General features: G+C 44.6%; 1 protein-coding gene across 2 annotated transcripts in view; it reads right to left on the bottom strand.

Annotated features, from left to right (window-relative positions):
- The window catches only part of SLC41A2 (solute carrier family 41 member 2), a 184,229-nt gene that overhangs the window by 109,258 nt on the left and 52,564 nt on the right, over window positions 1–22,407 (bottom strand). For both annotated transcript variants that reach the window (XM_068276912.1, XM_068276913.1), the window contains exons 2-3: window positions 16,177–16,740; window positions 9,207–9,314 (exon numbers count right to left, since the gene is read on the bottom strand). In XM_068276912.1, coding sequence (XP_068133013.1) covers window positions 9,207–9,314; window positions 16,177–16,695 — 627 coding nt within the window. In that variant the 5' untranslated portion in view covers window positions 16,696–16,740. The remainder of the gene's footprint in view (window positions 1–9,206; window positions 9,315–16,176; window positions 16,741–22,407) is intronic.

Raw genomic sequence — 22,407 nt, 5'->3', positions numbered from 1 at the left:
AGGGTTTGGCTGCGCTCACATATGGTGTTAGATGCTGGTTCTGGGGCCCCGGGTAGTGAGAGTTCCCGGGGCCCCAGGCTGGCTCATGCACCATTGTTTTTAATTTTATTGTAGTATCCCATGCAGTTTAGTTAGGAGGGGGGCAGATGAGAGGGAATATCCTGCACGCTGGTGCCCCCTGCTGGTCATATAGCCATTGTCTATATGCAACTGAAGCCCTCTCCAACTGACTGGCTGACTTGCTCAGCTTCTGTTTGATTAATCACTGCAAGCTAGGAGTAATATATGTGTGCACTTCTCATTGGCTTACAAGCAGCCTGCAGGCTTTATAAAGCAGCAGAGAACTGTTTGGGAGTGAGTTTCTCCATTTGTGTGTTTGGTAAGTTTTAGAGCAGTAGGAGACAGGCCTTGGGGGTGGCAGCTCCAAGGGTTTGGCTGCGCTCACATATGGTGTTAGATGCTGGTTCTGGGGCCCCGGGCAGTGAAAGTTCCCGGGGCCCCAGGCTGGCTCATGCACCATTGTTTTTAATTTTATTGGGGCAGTACAGTGCGTCACATCGACCCACTGCTACAGCAGTCTAATGCAACCCTATGGGAAAGTTCATACTTCCCACGTTGTGGTACGATGCGACCGAAAGTGCCTAATCTAACGCTAGCGCAGAACTATGTTACAGTGCGGGATCTGCGGGGACCTGTGTCAGCCCGAAAGTCATGGTAGTCTATGGCCGAAAGTTTTTTGATTTTTTGAAGTTGACGTCGCAGAGCGCATGCGCAGAAGTATTGTATTTTTACAATACGCTTCCGCATACCCAAAGCAGGAAGTGACCACACGCGCGTGTCACTTCCTGCTAGGCTGGTGGCCAGACAGGGAACACCGCGTACTTATGCGCTGTTCCCTGAAGGCCTGTTTTTAGTTTTGCGCTGCAGTGCGACGGGGCATTGCTACCACCAGTTTGCAGTGTGAAATCGGCCTAAAAGGAAGGGGATGCCCCATACGCTCACACCCAGATGAATGGTACTCATAGGATGGGATATGCGTAGGTCGGCGGGGCCTCCTCAGTGCATGCTCCACACCGCACACTGAAAATTCATGGCAGGTGTCTGAGCAACCATACCACTATGACCCTCATTTATTGTCCAATGTGGGAAGCTGTGGATACTCTCCTGCAACTAAAATAGTGGGTACCCACCATTTGATATCTGCAGCGGCCCGGGTAACATCTAACTATATGTAAAACTACAGGCTTGATTTGCATTTATTCCGGAAGCCCCGGTGATGTTAGGGATTCTACTGTTGCTGACTATAGCATGCAGTCAGCTGTGTGTCATTTGGTATAATATATTTAAAAACTTATAACGGATCCCTTTTCCAAGCAGCGAACCTTGTTGCTTGTTTTATCTTTATAAAGGACAACTGTAGTGAGAGGAATACGGAGGCTGCCTATTTTTTTCCTTTTAAACAATACCAGTTGGCAGGCAGTTCTGCTGATCTATTTTACTGCAGAAGCGCCTGAAGAACACCAGAAAAAGTATCTAAAATTTTAGAGGAAAGGTTCAGCAGAATAGTCAGGCAACTAGCGTTGCTTAAAGGAAATAAATAAGGAAGCCTCCATATCGCTCTTGTTAAAGAGAACCTAAAGTCACAAAAAAAAAAAAAAAAACGAGATGTACTCACCTGGGGCTTCTCTCAGCCCCCTGCAGACGATCGGTGCCCTCGCAGCCCCGCTCCGATGGCCCAGGACCCGCCGGCAAACACTTCCGGTTTGGCCATCACCGGCCAACAGGCATGGGAATGCGAGTGATTGTTCGCGTTCCCAGCGGAGCGGGGCTGCAAGGGCACCGATCGTCTGCAGGGGGCTGAGGGAAGCCCCAGGTGAGTTCATCTCGTTGTTTTTTTTTTGTGACTTTAGGTTCACTTTAAAGTTGTCGTGTAAGATTGCTTGAATCCTTAAACAGAATTGGGAGGTAATACTATCATAAATTATTGTTGGTATAGTCCTCACAGAGCCCTAATCTCAACATCACTGTGACTGCCATAAGAAGAAACAGAAGCAAACCAGACAGTTGACATCCACAGAAGAATTGTGGTTAGTTCTCCTAAAAGTTTAGGAAAATGTACCTGCTGATTTTCGTAACCACCGGAGCCCCAGAGGTTTATACCCCCCCCCCCCCCCTCCCCCAGTGACCAGGCCATTTTTTTTACAATTCAGCACTTCACAACTTTAACAGTTTATTGCTTGGTCATACAACTTGGCACCCAAATTAATTTTACCCCCTTTTCTTCTCACAAAGAGAGGATTCATTTGGTGCTATTTGATTGCTACAAAAAAATGTAATCCCCCCCCCCCCCCCCCAAAAAAAAAAAATTGGTTCTAGACTATAGACTACATTACATACACTGCATAATACATATATAGACCTATGGCTATGGCAGGGATTAGCTTGTGAGCTCCTCCGAGGGACAGTTAAAGAGCAGGGCTGGCCTGGATTTGTACCTTTTTACCGCCCAAGGCCCACTATGACCCGCTGCCGCCGCCCTGCCCCCTCCTCCCCCCAGTATAGGTAGTCAGATGCTGTCCTCCTTTACCCCCCTCTAGTGTAGGTAGCCAAATGCTATTCCCCTTCCTCCCCTTAGTATAGGTAGCCTTATGTGGTCCCTGGTCACTAAGCTCCTTAAGTATAAATAGTCAGATGCTGTCCCCCTATGATTGCTCCGCCCTTTAGTATAGGTAGCCAGATGCCGTCCCCTGTCACCCTCCGCCCCCACTTTAGTATAGGTAACAAGATGCTGTCCCATGTGCCCCCATTTAGTATAGCTAGTCCCATGTGCCCCCATTTAGTATAGATAGTCAAACATTGCATCCCCCCCCCCCCCTTAGTATAGGTAGTTGAATGCTGTGCACCCTCACCCTTAGTATAGGTAGACAGACGTTGTGCCCCCCCCCTTTAGTATAGGTAGTCAGATGCTGCCCCCTCCCCCCTTTAGTAAAGGTAGCTAAATGCTGCCCTACCGCCCCAAAATAGTCAGCCAGATGCTGTGCCCCCCCCCCCCTTTAGTATAGGTAGTTAGATACTGTCCCACCTGCCCCTCCCCTTTACTATAGGTAGCTTAACGTTGTGTCCTCTCTCTCCCCCCCTGCCCACTTAGTATAGGCAGCCAGAGCCCCCCTCCCCACAGACTTTAGTATAGGTGGTAAGAACCCCTCCCCCCCCCGCGCAACCAGACGCTATCCTGCCGTCAACCCCCCCTCAAGTAGAAGCCGGTGTGGATGTCCTGTCCTCATCCCCATTGCCTTCCCCACCGAGCGGCTGAGGGAACAGAGTCACTCACCTCACTCCAGACATCCAGCGCCGAAGCTTCCTCTCTCAGCCGCCGCTATGCATCTCTATCTCCTGCTGTCGATCCCCGCCATGTGACTCGCTGGCAAATTACCGGCTTGAGCCTGGAGTGAGGTGAGTGACTCTGTTCCCCAGTCGCTCGGAGGGGAGTGGGGGCGGCCGCTAACAGCCTCACTTCAGGAATGATCTGCCAAGCCAACCAGGTCTCTGGATTACTGCTGCTGCTGCAGGCTCGCCTCAGGCCAGTGAAGGGGCAATCGCAACTGCGGACTTGCGGAGAAATTCCTGGTGCATTCAACCTGTCACCACCCGCCTCTCTAACTATGCTGAATTCTGGCACCCTAGGAACGTGCCTTAGGGGCCTTTCCTCAAATCCAGCCCTGTTAAAGAGACCCTGTAACAAAAAAAAAACCTAGCTATTTACACCTTATCCCAAACGAAGAGCAACTACTGCGCCTGCACTGGATCGCGGTAGGTAAATATTTACCTCGCCGCTGTTCGGGGGGGGGGGGGGGTCACATCGTTGAGTTGCCAGGACAGCGGAGGATGGGGGAAGCCTCGTTAGGATCCAGGGGCTTTTTAGTTACAGGTTTTATTTAAGTGATAAGACTATACTCTGTGCAGCGCTGCGTAAGATGTCAGTGCTATATATTTAAAGCAAATGGTAATCACCATATTATTTTTCTTTAAAACACATGTACATGTTTTAAATGTTATGTACAAGTACCTTGAATCATTTTCGCCGCTCCCCCGCCTCTGGAATCCGTTAATTTTGCCCCCAAGATCGGTGCTTGTGTCATGCAAGATGGCCACCGACCTTTACTTTGTTTCCGGGTCACCAGTCTCTTCCTATGCACAACCTTCCAAGCGCTGGGAGAGTCGCGTGAGACAGAGCTTTCGTGCGCACGGGCATTTACAAACTATTCATCAAATACTACATTAAATGTTATTAAAAAGGAAAAGGCCTGTGATTAATTGAATAATTCTAATCATACATCTGTTATCGAACAGAACTATGCGTACTTTGCCTGCAACATGATTCCCATTCACTTTAAATGTATAATTACCTAAAAAACAGCCTGCCCGCTCTAATCGCTGGCTGGCAGGCTGATCACTGGAGCCTGATGTGTTTAGTTAGGGGAGCCCGCGCTAAAAAAAACCCTGCCTATCAGCTGTAATCGCTAGCTAGCTGGCTGATCGCTGGGGCCTGCTGTGTTTACTTACGGGAGCCCGTGATTGTGCGAGCTCCCGTCAAATCTTGCTCCTCACGAGATGACGCCATATGGCGTCGCGGAGGAACAACAGAACCACTCTGCCACCACCATCCTGCGTTAGGTGGTCGGCAAGTAGCTGTGTACAGGTATATTTGGGAGAAGTAATACTGCTTTAAATGGTACCCAGTATATATTGATTTGATTTAGGTTACTTTTTTGTGGTATACTTAGTAGGTTAACTGATTAGTTAAAACTAACCTTGCTTGCTGTACATGTGTTAGTCACACTGTATTAACCATTGTGAAATTTACATTTTCTACCAATTTGTATCAATGTTTATATTTTTATGTACCCAGGTTTGTTTCTTAAGCAGGGTTCACATTGGCGCTAAAAAACAGCCCCTCTGTAAACGAGGCTTCTGTGCCGTGCACAAGGGACAGGGTATCTGCTCTGTATTAGGAATTAGAAAGGAGATGCAAATCGTTCCGAGTTGATGAAAGATTATGCACATTTTGTATGCCAATTTATTCAGCTTGGAAATGCACCAAATCAAATTTTAAGGTGGTGGAATTCGATCCCTTTTCACACTGCATAAGTTTGCATTCTGAATTCTACACGGAACGATTTGCATCATGCTGACCACCTCTACTCTGTACAATGCCACACAAGGGCGTAATATTGGGGAGGATGATTCAGGAGTAGCAATGCTGCAGCAGGATGTGCTCCTTAGCAACCAAGGGGCAGACTGCTGTAACGAGAAAGGGAATAGGAGTGCAGCTAAGGCTAGACAGGTACTGGTGGTAGGGGATTCAATTATTAGGCGCACAGATAGGGTAATCTGTCGAAGAAACCGTGAATGCCATACAGTCTGTTGCCTCCCGGGTGCTCGGGTTCGGCATGTAGCGGAAAGAATTGACAGATTATTGGGTGGGGCTGGGGAAGACCCAGCTGTCATGGTACACATTGGCACCAATAACAAAGTTAGTGGGAGATGGAAGGTCCTCAAAAATGATTTTCAGGTACTTGGAGATAAACTTAAAGCAAGGACCTCCAAGGTGGTGTTCTCTGAAATACTGCCAGTGCCACGCGCTACATCTGAGAGACAGAGGGAGCTTAGGGAGTTAAATAAGTGGCTGAGAAATTGGTGTAGGAAGGAAGGGTTTTGGTTCCTGGAGAACTGGGCAGACTTTGCAGTCGGCTACAGGTTCTACAGCAGGGATGGGCTGCACCTTAATGGGGAGGGTGCAGCTGCATTGGGGGAGAAGATGGCTAAACGGTTGGAGGAGATTTTAAACTAGGATCTGGGGGGAGGCGGGAGGATAAAGTCTCAATATGTAGACAAGATAAGGTAAAAAGACAGTGGGAGCCTAACATTATGGGTGGTGGAGAGGGGGGTGGGGACAGTGTAAAGATTAAGGAGGTTGGTAAAACTTCAAGTAGCCCATTTCGTGTAAACAAAATTGGTAAATGTGTTGGTAAAAATATAAAGTGCATGGTAACCAATGCTCGGAGCCTTGCAAATAAAATAGACGAACTAGAGTTCATTCTGAATGACAAAGGCTATGACATTGTGGGAATAACCGAGACATGGATGGATGAAAGCCATGACTGGATAGCTAATTTAAAAGGATACAATGTGTTTAGGAGGGATAGAACAAGGAAAAAAGGTGGAGGGGTTTGTCTCTTTGTTAAGAATTCTTTTACAGCTGTCCTCAACGATGAGATGGAGGAAGATTGCGAAGATGTGGAGTCCGTTTGGGTAAATATTCATGGTGGAAATAAAAGTTACCAATTGCTTATTGGGGTATGCTACAGGCCACCTCTTATTAATGAAGCTGCAGAACTGCGATTACTACAGCAGATTGAAAAAGCTGCAAGTAAAAATGAGGTCATAATTATGGGCGACTTCAACTTTCCAGACATTGACTGGGGTATTGAGGCTACCCATTCTGGTAAAAGCAGCAGATTTCTGGCAGCAATACAGGACAATTACTTGACTCAAATGGTAACGGAACCAACTAGGGGGAATGCGTTACTGGATCTGATCATTTCTAATAGACCAGATAATGTATCAAATGTGCAGGTTCAAGAACATTTGGGAAATAGTGATCACAACTTGATAACGTTTGATCTGGTGACTGATAGGCCACGGGGCAGCGGGACCACTAAAACTATGAATTTTAGAAAAGCAAAGTTCAATCAAATTAGGCAGGCACTAAGTTTGGTGAACTGGGATAATGTACTACAAGGGAAGGACACTGAAGGGAAATGGCAAGCTTTTAAACGTATTCTCAATCAATATTGTAGTATGTATATCCCATATGGAAACAAAATGTCTAGGAATAAAAAAAGGCCTCTATGGATGAATAGAAAGGTTAGGGATAAAATGAAGAGGAAAAAGAATGCCTATAAGGTCTTAAAACAGGAGGGGACTGAGGCTGCACTAAGCAATTATAAGGAGTGCAATAAAAATTGTAAAAAATAAATTAGGCTGGCAAAGATCGAAGCTGAAAATCAAATCGCTAGGGATATCAAATCTAACCCAAAAAAGTTTTACAAGTACATCAACTCTAAAAAAAGAAAGGTTGACTGTATAGGACTCCTAAAGGATGAGGGGGGAACTCAATGGTGGATGACCAAGGTAAGGCAGAGTTATTAAATGCTTTCTTTGCTTCTGTCTTCACAAAGGAAACAGCACTGTTGCAAATTACAGAGGCAGAAGAGTCTCAATCTTCTAACTGTAATATTAAATACTTAACGCAGGAAGAAGTAAAGGCAAGACTAAATAAATTAAAAATAGACAAGGCACCTGGCCCGGATGGCATGCATCCTCGGGTCCTAAGAGAATTAAGTTCAGTTATAGCTAAGCCCCTTTATCTTATCTTTTGTGACTCTCTTGCAACTAGCAGAGTCCCAGTGGATTGGCGTACAGCCCACGTTTTCCCATTATTTAAGAAGGGCAAAAAATCTGATCCAGGAAATTATAGACCTGTAAGCTTAACATCAGTTGTAGGCAAACTATTTGAGGGGTTACTAAGAGATACTATACATGACTTCATAGTAGAAAATAATCTTATTTCTCAGCATCAACATGGGTTTACTAAAGACAGGTCCTGTTTGACTAACATGCTCAGCTTTTATGAGGTAGTGAATGCTAATATGGATATTGGGAATGCTGTAGATGTGATATACTTGGACTTTGCAAAGGCCTTCGACACTGTTCCCCACAGAAGTCTGGTGCAAAAGTTGAGGATGCAAGGACTGGGGAAGAGTTTGTGTGCATGGATAGGGAACTGGCTAATGGACAGAAAACAAAGAGTTGTGGTTAATGGATCGTACTCAAAATGGGGGACTGTTAGCAGTGGGGTCCCACAGGGGTCTGTACTGGGTCCAGTGCTCTTCAATTTATTTATTAATGACCTAGTAGATTCAGTAGTGAGTAATGTTGCTATTTTTGCAGATGATACAAAATTGTGCAGAATCATCAACTCTCAGGAAGATAGTGTCATATTGCAACAGGATCTGGATAGGATGGCTATATGGGCACATACATGGCAGATGAAATTCAATGTTGACAAATGTAAAGTCATGCATTTTGGTCGTACCAATGGTCTAGCACCATACAAAATAAATGGGATACAGTTGGGAACATCAAACTTGGAGAAGGACTTAGGAATACTCATCGACAACAAGTTAAATAATCGTACTCAATGCCAAGCCGCTGCAGCTAAAGCGAACAAAATTTTGGGATGCATTAAAAGGGAAATAAAAACTCGAGATGCTAGCATAATATTGCCCCTGTTTAACTCTCTAGTAAGGCCACATCTGGAATATGGAATTCAGTTCTGGGCACCACATTACAAAAAAGATATTGCAGTTTTAGAGCAGGTGCAGAGACGAGCAACAAAATTGATACGTGGGATGGAAGGTCTCGCTTACCAAGAAAGGTTAGACAAACTGGGTTTATTTAGTCTAGAGAAAAGACGCCTTAGAGGAGATCTAATTAACATGTATAAATACATCAGAGGGCAATATAATAGCTTGGCGGATGAGCTTTTTGTCCCTAGGCCTTCTCAAAGGACTAGAGGACATGAGTTGCGCATGGAGGAAAAACGTTTTAGCCATTTATTTAGGAAAGGGTTCTTTACAGTAAGAGTGATTAAGATGTGGAATGCATTGCCACAGGAAGTCGTTATGGCAAACTCTATACCTGCATTTAGGGGGCTTAGATGCTTTCCTTGCGTTGAAAGACATCCATGGCTACAATTACTAGGTTATGCCTAATGATGTTGATCCAGGGATTTTATCTGATTGCCATCTGGAGTCAGGAAGGAATTTTTCCCTTTTGGGGCTAATTGGACCATGCCTTGTGGGGGTTTTTTCGCCTTCCTCTGGATCAACAGGGGTATGTGGGGGACGGGCTGGAGTTGTACTTTGTACTGGTTGAACTCGATGGACGTATGTCTTTTTTCAACCAAAATAACTATGTAACTATGATAGAGTACTATCTCACACATGCACCACTGTCCAATAAGCAGGCAATTGGCACTACATTTTCTAGAAGTAGGAATATCTTCTCTTGTGTATTTAATTTTTTTGTTGTTTTTACCAAATAAACAAGTCTTTGAACAAGATTTATATATATCTACTCACTGCAGTTGAAAGCCTAGATGCCAGCGTCATCTCTAGGTTTCCTTTAAGACCAAGCAGTGCAGGAACCAAGATAAAAACTTCAGTAAGATTTTTGAAGACTTCCCAATGCTGTTGGAGAAAAAAGACAAAGTTAGCAGCCAAACATGATCTTCACTTTTCACTACTTCACTAATATCACTTACCACAGAAATTTAAAGCAGAACAAGTGATGTAAAGATGCCCATCTAATATTTAGTCACAGAAATAACCATGGTTAAATGGGTTAACATTCCAGGATTTTTTTCACGCCTAAGGCCAGTTTTCCATCTATTTTTTGCATTGTGGTGGGGATGCGATGCTCCTGACACATCCCACTGCAATGGAAAAATAACAAACATATGACTCTGCTGCAGAGTGCGCCAACAGGGTCATATGCATAGCTCTGCCCCTGCTCAATGGGCAGGAAGTACGTCACTGGGATTCCCGTCGGTCAGCGCATGCGCATCATGATGCACGGTGCACCATTATTAACATTATGTGCGTCGCCCATAGACTTCCATTACCCCAAGCACCGTGCATTAAGTGCGGTGCTTGTGGTAACGTGCTGTTGCTCTTGCGTCAGTCCGGTGCACTGCAAGGGACCGCATTACGTGTGAAAGTCTCCATAGACTTTAATTGCATTAGTGGCCCCTTGCAGCAAAATAGGTTAACGCATCACATGTTTCACCTGCAAGTGTAAAAGGGGCCTTAACATCTCTGGCGTTTAGTTTTTTCCTGGATATCTGTGCAAAAAGTGATCCAATTAATTTTCATAACCTTTTTCCTGTAACTTACCAAAATATGTCAAGCAAGGGTCTAGTAGACATTTTGAGTTTAATAAAAGCTTGAAACAAAAAATATAAACTAAATTTCAAAATTACTCCCCAAAATCTCTGATCATTTATACTTCCAAGCTGCACCTGCTCAACCTGCACTAACATGAATGTAAAAGTGACTATACATCTAAAGATGATGTGCAGATTCGACCAAGAGACAAATTTCTCTCTATTAGAATCTGATTAGAAAGGGATCGGTCGGCTGCCCATACTCTTGAGCTGCATGCCCGACACTATGTCAGGCCTACCGCTTTCAGCAAAAATGTCTTGCCCAACACAGAATTGGGCATACCGCTCAGGAGGTTAAGATTCCTGACAATTCTGGCACTTAAAGGGAAGGTTCAGGGAGGGAGGTAAAACAATAAAAATCAATATCCACTTACCTGGGGCTTCCTCCAGCCCGTGGCAGGCAGGAGGTGCCCTCGCCGCCGCTCCGCAGGCTCCCGGTGGTCTCCGGTGGCCGACCCGACCTGGCCGGTTGCCAGGTCGGGCTCTTCTGCGCTCCAAGGCCTGGCACTTCTGCGTCCCACCCGGGCGCGCTGACGTCATCGGACGTCCGCCGGGCTGTACTGCGCAGGCGCAGAACTACTGCGCCTGCGCAGTACAGCCCGGCGGACGTCCGATGACGTCAGCGCGCCCGCGTGGGACGCAGAAGTGCCAGGCCTTGGAGCGCAGAAGAGCCCGACCTGGCAGCCGGCCTGGCCAGGTCGGTTCGGCCCGTGGAGACCACCGGGAGCCTGCGGAGCGATGGCGAGGGCACCTCCTGCCTGCCACGGGCTGGAAGAAGCCCCAGGTAAGCGGATATTGATTTTTATTTTTTTACCTCCCTCCCTGAACCTTCCCTTTAAGCTGTGTCGCTATTGATACTGTAATAACATTTTCATTATTTATAATACCTAAGATACAGGAAAGCTTAGGCTTTGGGTAATATTTTTACCAATAATTATTTTATAGACATTTTTAAGGGAAAAATTAGAAGCAAAAGCAGAAAATCCACTTTTTTTCAGGTTTCACACTTTTTACATGAGAAGTGCCACAGCTATAAAATACCCCAAAATATATTGGTTGGCTCTTCCTGGTTAAACATTGTTGCATATGCCTTATTTACTCTGTGGGAATAGCAGACTGTTAGCCCCAATGTGCCCATTTGGTTTTAGCATGACATTTTGTTTTATTGCACCAATCTTCATTTCCAGAGTCCTACATTTGTCCAAAAAGCAAAGTAGTATCACAAAAGACACCATTTTGCAAAATAGACATCCAGGGCTATTCAAATATGTGTATTTTGTGCCTTACAAATTCTTGTGACTTTCCCAAATGGGACCATTGGTTTTAAAATGACATGTTTTTTTAAGCATGGGTTTCAATTTGTTAAAAAACTGTTTTTTTCTGACAGGTGCCTGTGTTATAAAAACACTGTAAAATGTATTATCCAGTTTCTGACTGTTAAATGTGCCTTATTTGATGAATAATGAGGCATGCAGAAGGGCATTACGGCTGGCATGCACACGTGGATTTTAGTATGTTTTCCATTTAATTTTTTAGCATCGTTCTTCATTTTCAGAGTCTGAAGAGCAAAAATGTACCACAAATGATACAATTTTGAGGCCTAGTTCACAGTGTTCAATTGCGTTGCAGAATAATTTTGCAAGACAACTCATTGCCCATACAATTCCATGGGTCAGTTCACAGTAACGGATCATGTTATTCTAACTGACTGTATGCAGGCGTTACATTAAAGTCTATGTACAGTCTACATTGCAGTTACACACACACACACACACTTTAGCACGTGCGTTATGCAACTGACCACTGTAAATCTAGCCTGAAAAATAGACCTCCGGGGCTATTCCAGTGTGGGTATTTTGTGTCTTTCAGATTTTTGTGGTTTGGCTGAAATATTCCAAAATGTGATCTTAAAAAATGACATTGTTTTCAAGTGTGGGTTTCAGTTTGTCGCAAAATGTTTTTTTTCTTCCAGGTATCTGTGTTATAAAAACACTGCAAAATGTATTCTCCAGTTTCTGACAGTTAAAGTATGCTGATGAATCATTGGGCATGCAGCAGGGCATTATGGCTGGCGTGCACATATGGATTTTAGTATTTTTTTTCCCCATTTTATTTTTTAGGGATGATATGCAGTAGATGAGCGAGTGGTCGCCTATAGGGATAGTTAATTCATTGCACAGAATTCTGAGTTGATGCAGCATTATGCAAACATATGCAGCTTGAAATGAACTAAAGGAATCCTGTCAAGGTAGAATTCTATTGGTGCATTCTCAAACTGTGTAAATGTGCATACATAATTTTTTATGATTTTGCATCAACTCTTATTGAATTATTTGCCTCTACAGTGTTGCATTGCTGCAAGGTAGACAATTATAAGGGACATGATCTAGAAAAATGAGAACTTCTCTAGCACTGGCTATAGAGCTAGCGAATGCAAAAATTATGTTGTCTGTAAAGTACATCATTGGCTCAAGGAATTAGGCTATCAGAAGAAGGAATTTTTGGTTTGTGTTAAACTTGCCCTGCACATTGAGAAAAGTAATGGGGAAATCCTGATCCCACTGTTATGCCCCTAGACAGAAGATAAAAATCTGCTCAATCGAGCACACGTTAGAATGTCTGTCATCTCAACCAAAAAACCAGGGCTGGATTTTTTTTCTCCTGGATAATAAGACTAATGTTTGCTTGGGTAGCTGCTGTGCATACAGACATTGGTTTTATAACTTTTCAGGCTGTCTCTAATTTATATCACATAAATACTGTATATCAGTTGCACATTTCTGCAGATATATGAGGAGTTGTGGAGGATAGCCAGTGATTCTCAAAGCACAAGGCCACTACTCTAAGCAACAAACATCCACATTAGGATGCATATTGCAATAAACACAACAGGCCTTCCAAATGCAGTGTGAAGGCGCCTGCAGCTAAACATGGATGAGCAAAATGTATTAGTTGCTAGATGTATTCAAAGACAAACATCAAGGTAAACATAGGTTGTCATAACAGGTTGATTTTACAGCACATGTAGCAAACTAGGCACTGCACACTCTCATGTAACAGATGTAGTGCCCAACATTAGGTTTGGAACAAAAACACATTTTTCTTTAATTTACCTCTCTGTTTCACAGGGTAACATTCCAGGTTTTAAAGAGAAACTCCAACCTAGAACTGAACTTTATCCCAATCAGTAGCGGATACCCCCTTTTACATGAGAAATATAATGCTTTTCACAAACAGACCATCAGGGGGCGCTGTATGACTGATTTTGTGCTGAAACCCCTACCACAAGAAGATTTGAGTACCGCGGCACTTTTGGCAGTTTGTTACAATGTAACAAGGTTCACAGACAGGAATTAGCTGTTTACAGCTGTCTCTAACAGCCAAAACAGCTAGGAGCAGCTACATAACCTGCCCACATTAAAAATGTCACCATGTAATAAATGTCAGAATGTAAATCGGGGAGAGGAAAGATTTTACAATGAGCAAACACTGACTAAATCATTTATACATAATTATGGTAAACAATGAAGCACTTTTTTTACTACATTATTTTCACTGGAGTTCCTCTTTAAAGGGATACTGTAGAGGTGGGGGGGTGGGGGGGGGGGGAAATGAGTTGAAGTTACCCGGGGCTTCTAATGGTCCCCCACAGACATCCTGTGCCTGTGCAGCCACTCCCCAATGCTCCGGCACCGCCTCTGGTTCACTTCTGGAATTTCAGACTTTAAAGTCTGAAAACCACTGCGCCTGCGTTGCCGTGTCCTCAATCTCGCTGATGGCACCAGGAGCGTACTGCGCAAGCCCAGTATGGTCTGTGCCTGCGCACTACACTCCTGGTGACATCAGGGGAAGCGAGGACACGGCAACGCAGGCACAGTGGTTTTCAGACTTTAAAGTCTGAAATTCCAGAAGTGAACCGGAGGCGGGGCCGGAGCATCGGTGAGTGGCTGTGCGGGCACAGGATGCCTGCGGGGGACCACTAGAAGCCCCGGGTAACTTCAACTCATTTTCCCCGACCCCCTACAGTATCCCTTTAAATTTATTTAAAAACGACATATTTGCTTTTGCTTATGTATTTCATTAAACAAGGCCTCCTGGTCTGGTTTTATGTTGTTCGTTCCCATCCTGCTTGTTTCCCTTTCTCCTTCTTTCCCCCTCTCCTTTTCTACCTCCCTCCATCTCTCCGTCCTACCTTTGCCCCATATCATCCTCCTATAGGAGCTTTGCCGGGATGTAAGAGGAGGAGGAAAAACTGCATATTTGGGATGAAACGTCTCAGGTCTTTGCATTAACGGGTAAGAAGTCCGAGGGACTATCACACTCATTTTCTGGACTGGCTCCAAACTTGGTCTAGAATGTTTGGAGGACTGCATACGTTATCTAATACAGTGATACATAAAGATCCATGGATTGCCTTACTTCATTTCAAAATAAACTCAATGGGAAAAAGAGGTGCCCAGCAACGACAAAATACATAAAAATTCTCAAAATTATAAAGTATAAGAGATGGCTTATAAGGATGACACAGCTATAGGGTAAAGTGAACATTTATTTGCACTAGGGCAGGGGTCAGGAACCTTTTTGGCTGAGAGAGCCATAAACCCCACATATTTTAAAATGTAATTCCGTGAGAGCCATACAATATGTTTCAAACTGGGACAGTAGGGCTCACGTCCCTGTTGCCATGGTGATGTGTATACAGTTGATCTGCCAGGCAGCGGCAGTGTCAAACATGTCTTCCGCTTCTCTTGGGTTTCAGCAACATCAATTTCCCCCGAGACCCAGACAGGAGAAATACAGACTAACAACTTGTACAATTAGCTAGCTGACTTGGGGGTTGATTCAATTTGTAGGACGAAATCCCCGCACTTTGGCCCAGTAGGCTGCTTGTCAAGTGCGGGGATCGCTTCCTACAAAGTCACTGGACCTGACAGGGTCCAGAGTTGGACAATTGGAGCAGCCATTGTTCGTTTTGGGGTAGTGCAAGCAATTTAGTGCACGCTACAGCAGTAGCGTGCCTACTTTGAAAATGTTACTTGCACTGCCACACTAAGCTGCGCTGCTTTAGCAGTGTAGCTTAGTGAATCAACCCCCTACTGATTTGTATGTGAGCCAGATGTAGCCATCAAAAGAGCCACATCTGGCTCCCGAGCCATAGGTTCCCTACCCCTGCACTAGGGCATCATGTTTTTTTAAGTATATACAACTAGCTTCATCAGGCCAAGTATCTGTGCCAGTTTCCAAATTAGTCAGACATTGAGCGCCTCAAGTTAGTTGTGTATACTCACAAAACACATTGCCTTAGTGCAAATAAATCTTCACTTTACCTTATATCCGTGTTATCCTTAAGGTAAGCTACCTCTTATACTTTCATTTTAAGGACTGTAATGTGTTTTATCATTCCGGGTGCCTCTTTCCCCTATAGTGTAGGTATACCCTTTTAAGGACGAGTTTTGTCAAGAGAGCGATCGAAGTTCAGTGGTGAACCCTGTTCCCGTGTGGAGACTGTTATTCTCCTAAAGGCTACATTGATTGGTTACCCTGTATACCAATCTGATCTTGTCAGTACCCCCTTTTACTACAACTATCCTCCACCTGACTTAAACTACTTCAAAATCTGAGGTCCTATTATCTTTGTGTTTTAATTTTTAAGTATTCATTCATATCTTGCAAGTCACACCAAAATAAACTCGCTTATTTTCTATTTGTAGCAGCTACATAATGTATTGCCTGGATAAAACTTTTGCCTTTGCAGAAATCATAGAATAATGTGTCTTTATACAAAACATTATGGAGGGTACTGTGTCTCAGTTACGGTACATTTACAGAGATAGCACTTCTAATACTCAGCTGTAAGTGAACAAGTTACTGAGAATGCCTTTTCCCTTTTCAGTCTGTATATTGCCCACCCTGTGAACAGCAGACCATCTGTCAGACATAACTGGCATCCACTGGCAAAAATTAGATTTTGATTGGCTGAAAAAGTTTACTGAAATGTACATATTTATGCACTGCCTTATTTGATAAAATGTAATGACAAAAGGTAAATTAAAAAATAGGAAAATGTCAAAAAAAACAACAACAACAAAAAAAAAAAAAACACAAACCTGTACAATATCTAACACCATTCCAGCAGAGACCGTTCCAAAGCCTGCTAACAAGAATGGCAAAAGTATCTGGAGCGCCATGGCAAAGCTAGATTCTTTTGGCAATTTTTTTCTGCCCTCGAGCAGACCAGTATTGTCCTCATCCCCTGATGTCCTACTGTCCTGCAGCATTGCATCAGTTTCAGATACCTCCCTTCCATTGCAGTAGTCATAGCTGTCAAAGTCATAACTAGTACTGCATATGTTTGAGCAATGTGGTCCATTTCCAAGGTAGTTTGGCTCTGAAAAGTGGTGATATTCCAAGTTCTGGTCCACCCGGAGATTAAAGCCATGTCCAGTTGGTGACAATCCATTTACTTTCTTCAGTTTGTCTTCCTGGCCTTTGTGACACACTAAAGGAACCATGCTCAGCAGAAAAGAGATAAATTTGTCAGTCTGAATTGCTTGCAAGCTAACGTCCCAGTTTACTGAGTCTCCACGTGAGGTTTTCATGAATGGTTTTCCATGCCGGTCACTCATTGCAGCTGATCTCCTAGGAATGGTTTAATACTGTTCAAATGATCTCTGGAACAAGAAAACGATCAGAGAATATTAGTACAAGAGGTAAAAAAAAAAAAAAAAACTTGTAGAGAGGATTCAATTGTTTTTTTTACTCCTAACAAAACTGAAAAGAAAAAAAAAGAAACCTTTGGAAATGCATACCAGAGAAAGCTACAGTGCTAACATGACAGATGTCTGTATGATCAAACCACACATCCAGAGCAGGGACAAGGTCCTCCAGCACCCAAGGCTGAGACACCAAAGTGCGCCCCTCCATCCCTCCCACCCCAGCCGTCACACACTGATTGCTATTAGACTAAGAGGGCCACAGGGCCCACAGCCTCCCCAACACCTTAATATCTAGTTATCTGGCTTGCAGTCCCTGTCATGTATCCCCTTTTCTTATTTCTTTCTGCTTCAAACACAATTAGGAATGACAGCTGAATGAATTGTGCGCCCCCTCCTACACTGCGCCCTGAGGCTGGAGCCTCTCCAGCCTATGCCTCGGCCCGGCCCTGCACACATCTAAACAGTTAGGCAAATATTGCTCTGTATCTTCTATGATGACATTCTTCACACCTGATATTCCATTCAGAGAGCCCATGGCAATGCTGCACGGGTGAGGTTTGCACAAGAACTCAGCAGGTGCTACAGAATACCAGTGGAAAGTAGATACTCTTGTTATTGTCATTTTAACAAGATTTTTTTATTGATTTATACAGGCAGGCCTTTGCATTTTGAGTGGTTGTACAAAAATAAAAAACCTCTAATGCAAACAGAGCCATTTAATTGCTCCCGTATGGTTGTATGAATTATAACAGCCTGTCTAAGAGCTCATTACTCTGACAAGAATTCCAAACCAGTAGTAGTATTAGAACACCTAACTGGGTGATCAATGTAAGGACCAGTCACAGTGATCACTACTCCAAGCAGAGCAGCAGATACAGTGAATTACACACTTCTGTATTTGGTCTACAATCGGTAAAGCAACACACACAGGAGGATTCCCACGGTAATCCCCTCCAAACCATAAGTAGATTTGTTACACTGTAGACACACTCATTGTATGTGAAGAATGCTTTACCATTTACTGCTAATGTAGGAGGTGGTCTTGTCACTCTAGTGCTCATCCTCATAGCAGATCTAAGGAACCAAGAATCTCTGTGTTTTAAGGCTGCCGTACACTGGTTGATTGACAACAGATCAACCAACAGATAGATCCCTCTCGTTGGCTGGATAGTGTAATGGTTAAGGGCTCTGCCTCTGACAGGGTTCGAATCTCGGCTCTGCCTGTTCAGTAAGCCAGCACCTATTCAGTAGGAGACCTTAGGCAAGTCTCCCTAACACTGCTACTGCCTATAGAGCGCGTCCTAGTGGCTGCAGCTCTGGCGCTTTGAGTTCGCCAGGAGAAAAGTGCTATATAAGTGTTTGTCTTTGTCTTTTGATCGAATATGATCAGAAAGGGATCTATTGGCTGCCCATACACTGCACACAGATTTTGAATAGATTTCCGCATGAAATTGATTCAAAACCTATGTAGCTGCCACCTGCTCGCCGTCCCCAAGCCTTCCTGCTTTCATGCTCCCCCCGGCCAGCAGCAAAGATATTACCTGTCCACCGGCGCAAGTCCCCGGGTCTGTGCTGTCCCTTTCTCCAGCTGGCCTTCTTCTCCATCTCCTCTTCACTTTCTGTCCCGTCCTGTGACAAGCGGAAGTTCAAACAGTAGAGGGTGCTCTACTGTTTGAACTTCGCCTTCTCACAGGACGGGACAGGAAGTGAAGAGGAGACAGAGAAGGCCAGCCGGAGAAAGGGACAGCACAGACCCGGGGACTCGCGCCGGCAGACAGGTGAGATTATTGCCGCGTCGGTCGTCGCCGAACTTGCTATCGATGGAGCGAAATTTTCCAGCTGGACAGATAAACTGAATCTATCAATTTTGGATGGAAATTGGTCGATCAGTCAACGTTAGTGTTAACGATTTCAAAGCAGATTCGATCACAGTGATTGAATCTGCTGTATGTCGATGGGAAATCGAAGTAGTGTATGGGTACCTTAAAGCAGTGGTTCCCAACCTTTTCCGGCCCGGGGAACACTGTCTGACCAAATTTTTCTCCGGGGAACGTCGCGGGGGGGGGTATGCGGCCCCCGGTTGTTTGCGCGACCTAGTCGACAGTGCCGTGCGCAGCAGGCTATGGGGGGGGGGGCCTGGAGTGCGGCTGCATAGCTAGCATAGTTGCCCCAGTGTAGGGAGTTTAGTTGCCTCAGTGTAGCTAGTATAGTGCCCTAGTATAGTGCCCCAGTATAGCCAGAATAGTGCCCCAGTATAGCTAGTATAGTGCCCCAGTATAGCCAGTATAGTACCCCAGTATAGCCCCCCAGTATAGCTAGTATAGTGCCCCAGTATAGCCCCCCAGTATAGCTAGAATAGTGCCCCAGTATAGCCATTATAGTGCCCCAGTATAGTGCCCCAGTATAGCCCCCCAGTATAGCTAGTATAGTGCCCCAGTATAGCCAGTATAGTGCCCCAGTATAGCCAGAATAGTGCCCCAGTATAGCCAGAATAGTGCCCCAGTATAGCTAGTATAGTGCCCCAGAATAGTGCCCCAGTATAGCCAGTATAGTGCCCCAGTATAGCCCCCAGTATAGCTAGTATAGTGCCCCAGTATAGCCAGTATAGTGCCCCAGTATAGCCAGAATAGTGCCCCAGTATAGTACCCCAGAATAGTGCCCCAGTATAGCCAGTATAGTGCCCCAGTATAGTGCCCCAGTATAGCCAGAATAGTGCCCCAGTATAGCTAGTATAGTGCCCCAGTATAGCTAGTATAGTGCCCCAGTATAGCTAGTATAGTGCCCCAGAATAGTGCCCCAGTATAGCCAGTATAGTGCCCCAGTATAGCCAGTATAGTGCCCCAGTATAGCCCCCCAGTATAGCTAGTATAGTGACCCAGTATAGCCAGAATAGTGCCCCAGTATAGCCAGAATAGTGCCCCAGTATAGCGCCCCAGTATAGCCAGTATAGTGCCCCAGTATAGTCAGTATAGTGCCCCCCGCCCGTCCCCGCCGCTGTTATTACCTTAACAGCTGCCGCTCCTCCCCTCTCCGGCGCGTGTATATTCAAGCAGCGTATCTCCGGCTGCTCTGTGTGAATGCGGAAGGAAAGGGGCAGCGGCTTCCTGTAACGGCGATATGTATCGTCGTTACTATGGAAACCAAGCCCTGCCTCCTGCGCATCACACAGAGCAGCCGGAGATACGCTGCTACAATAAACACATGCGCTGGAGAGGGGAGAGCGGCCGCTGCTAAGGTAATAGCAGCGGCGGCCGCGGGGACATTCGGGAGGGGGGATAAGAGGACGGCACACCAGGCAACGTTCCGCGGCACACTAGTGTGCCGCGGAACACTGGTTGAAAAACGCTGCCTTAAAGGATGTTATCTGTATCTTCTGGATTCATGCAACAGAGACAAGATCCCTTAAAGGTGGTCACACATCTAGAGGTTTGATGATCAATTGAAAATCCAATTTGATAATTATCGGATGAAAATTGGTGCCACCACAAGCATGCCAGATCTGACGATTTGACCAATTTTGGTCTGAATTTGGTTCAATGTATAGATCGGACATGCTGGGAATTCTTGGGCCGATGTGGTTTATCAGGTACCCAGCCATAATGGTAGTAGATATTGCAATAACCAACGAACATGACAGAACTCTCAGCCAGGGATGAGCTTCGAACTGAGCTTAGTTGCGTCCCACGTCGCGTCACATCACTACCATGCTTCCTCCTTCAACCCGGAAGGAGGAATCATTGTAGTAATGCGAACGCGACTTGGAACGTGACGTGGGACGCAACTGAAGCGCATTAAAGCTGATAGCAGCATGGGTAAGTTAACCCTCCCTCACTCGTCCCCTCAGGTGTTCTAGTTAACGTTTTGAATCCAAGTGATTTCGAGTAGGTAGCTACACAAAATCAATACAGAGCTCATCCCTGGCCTTGGCTGATGTCCTCTAAAATGTTAGATGTCCCCCTGGAACCCGTGCATGTAAATACACTACCTCTCTGCTGCTCCCGAGTGTCAGCCAAGTCTCTGCCATAATTCACATCCCTAAGTGACTACTGGGAAATAGGACGGGGCGTCGAGAAAGCAGTGCGATTTCAAGAGGCAGATCCCCAAGAGGTTTCATGCTGAAATCGATCAGGAATCAGCCTCTGGTGTATGGGCAATTAAGAGATCTCTATCACAGGGCTTTTCAACCCTGTCCTCAAGTACCACCAACAGTACATGTTTTGTGGAAATCCACAGAGGTAGTTAAAGGGAACCTAAACTGAGAGGGCTATGGATGTTTCCTTTTAAACAATACCAGTTGACTGGCAGTCCTGCTGACCTCTGTGGCTGCAGTGGTGGCTGAATCACACACCTGAAACAAGCATGCAGCTAATCCAGTCTCACTTCAGTCAGAGCACCTGATCTGCATGCTTGTTGAGGGGCTGTGGCTAAAAGTATTAGATACACAGGATCCGCAGGAGAGTCAGGCAACTGGTATTTTAAAAGGAAAAATCCATATCCTTCTCAGTTAAGGTTCCCTTTAATCAGCTCTGCTGACACACTAATTACCTCACCTGTGCATGTTTGTGGTTTTCGGCAAAACATGCACTGTTGGTGGTACTTGAGGACAGAGTTGAAAAGCCCTGCTCTATTACATTCAATGGAGAGAAATCTCTTGGTCGAATGTGCCCATATATCGCTAGACTTATGGGGGGGGCTTTACATGTTGCACTGTGTTTGTTCGTCCTGCCTTTAAAGCTCTGCTCCAGTTCACCTGGTAAGGTTTAGGCTTATGGCCCTGCATGGGGCCTAGTGTAAGGTAAATCAATGTTAATCCATTACACTCAGAAATCATATGTCATGCAACCTGTGAAACAGAGTGATTAACCCATTTGTGTTCCGTCGTTTTCACGTGAGAAATGTTCACCTCCCATTCATTAGCCTATAACTTTATCACTACTTATCACAATGAACTGATCTATATCTTGTTTTTTCCGCCACCAATTAGGCTGTCTTTGGGGGTACATTTTGCTAAGAGCCACTTTACTGTAAATGCATTTTAACAGGAAGAATAAGAAAAAAATGGAAAAATTCATTATTTCTCATTTTTTAGCCATTATAGTTTTAAAATAATACATGCCTCCATAATTAAAACTCACGTATTGTATTTGCCCATATGTCCCGGTTATTACACCGTTAAAATTATGTCCCTATCACAATGTATGGCCACAATATTTTATTTGGAAATAAAAGGTGCATTTTTTCCATTTTGCATCTATCACTATTTACAAGTTTAAAATAAAAAAAATATAGAAATATTTCATCTTTACATTGATATTTAAAAAATTTAGACCCTTAGGTAAATATTTACATGTTTTTTTTTTTATTGTAATGGTTTTTTTTTTATAGTAAACATTTTATTTGGGTAGTTTTGGGAGGGTGGGAGGTAAACAATGGATTTATAATGTAAATGTGTGTTAATTTTTATTTATTTTTTTACTTTCAGTTGTAGTATTACTTTTTGGCCACAAGATGGCGGCCACGAGTTTGTTTACATGACGTCACTCTAAGCGTAACACACGCTTAGAGTGACGCATCGGGGAGGGAACAGCCAGAAAAAGCACAGCTTCCGAGAAAAGCTGTCGC

The sequence above is a fragment of the Hyperolius riggenbachi genome, chromosome 3 (genome assembly GCF_040937935.1).
Source record: "Hyperolius riggenbachi isolate aHypRig1 chromosome 3, aHypRig1.pri, whole genome shotgun sequence".
Lineage (NCBI taxonomy): Eukaryota > Metazoa > Chordata > Amphibia > Anura > Hyperoliidae > Hyperolius > Hyperolius riggenbachi.
The sequence above is the reverse complement of the archived record's forward strand: the minus strand, read 5'-3'. Positions and strand labels throughout refer to the sequence as shown.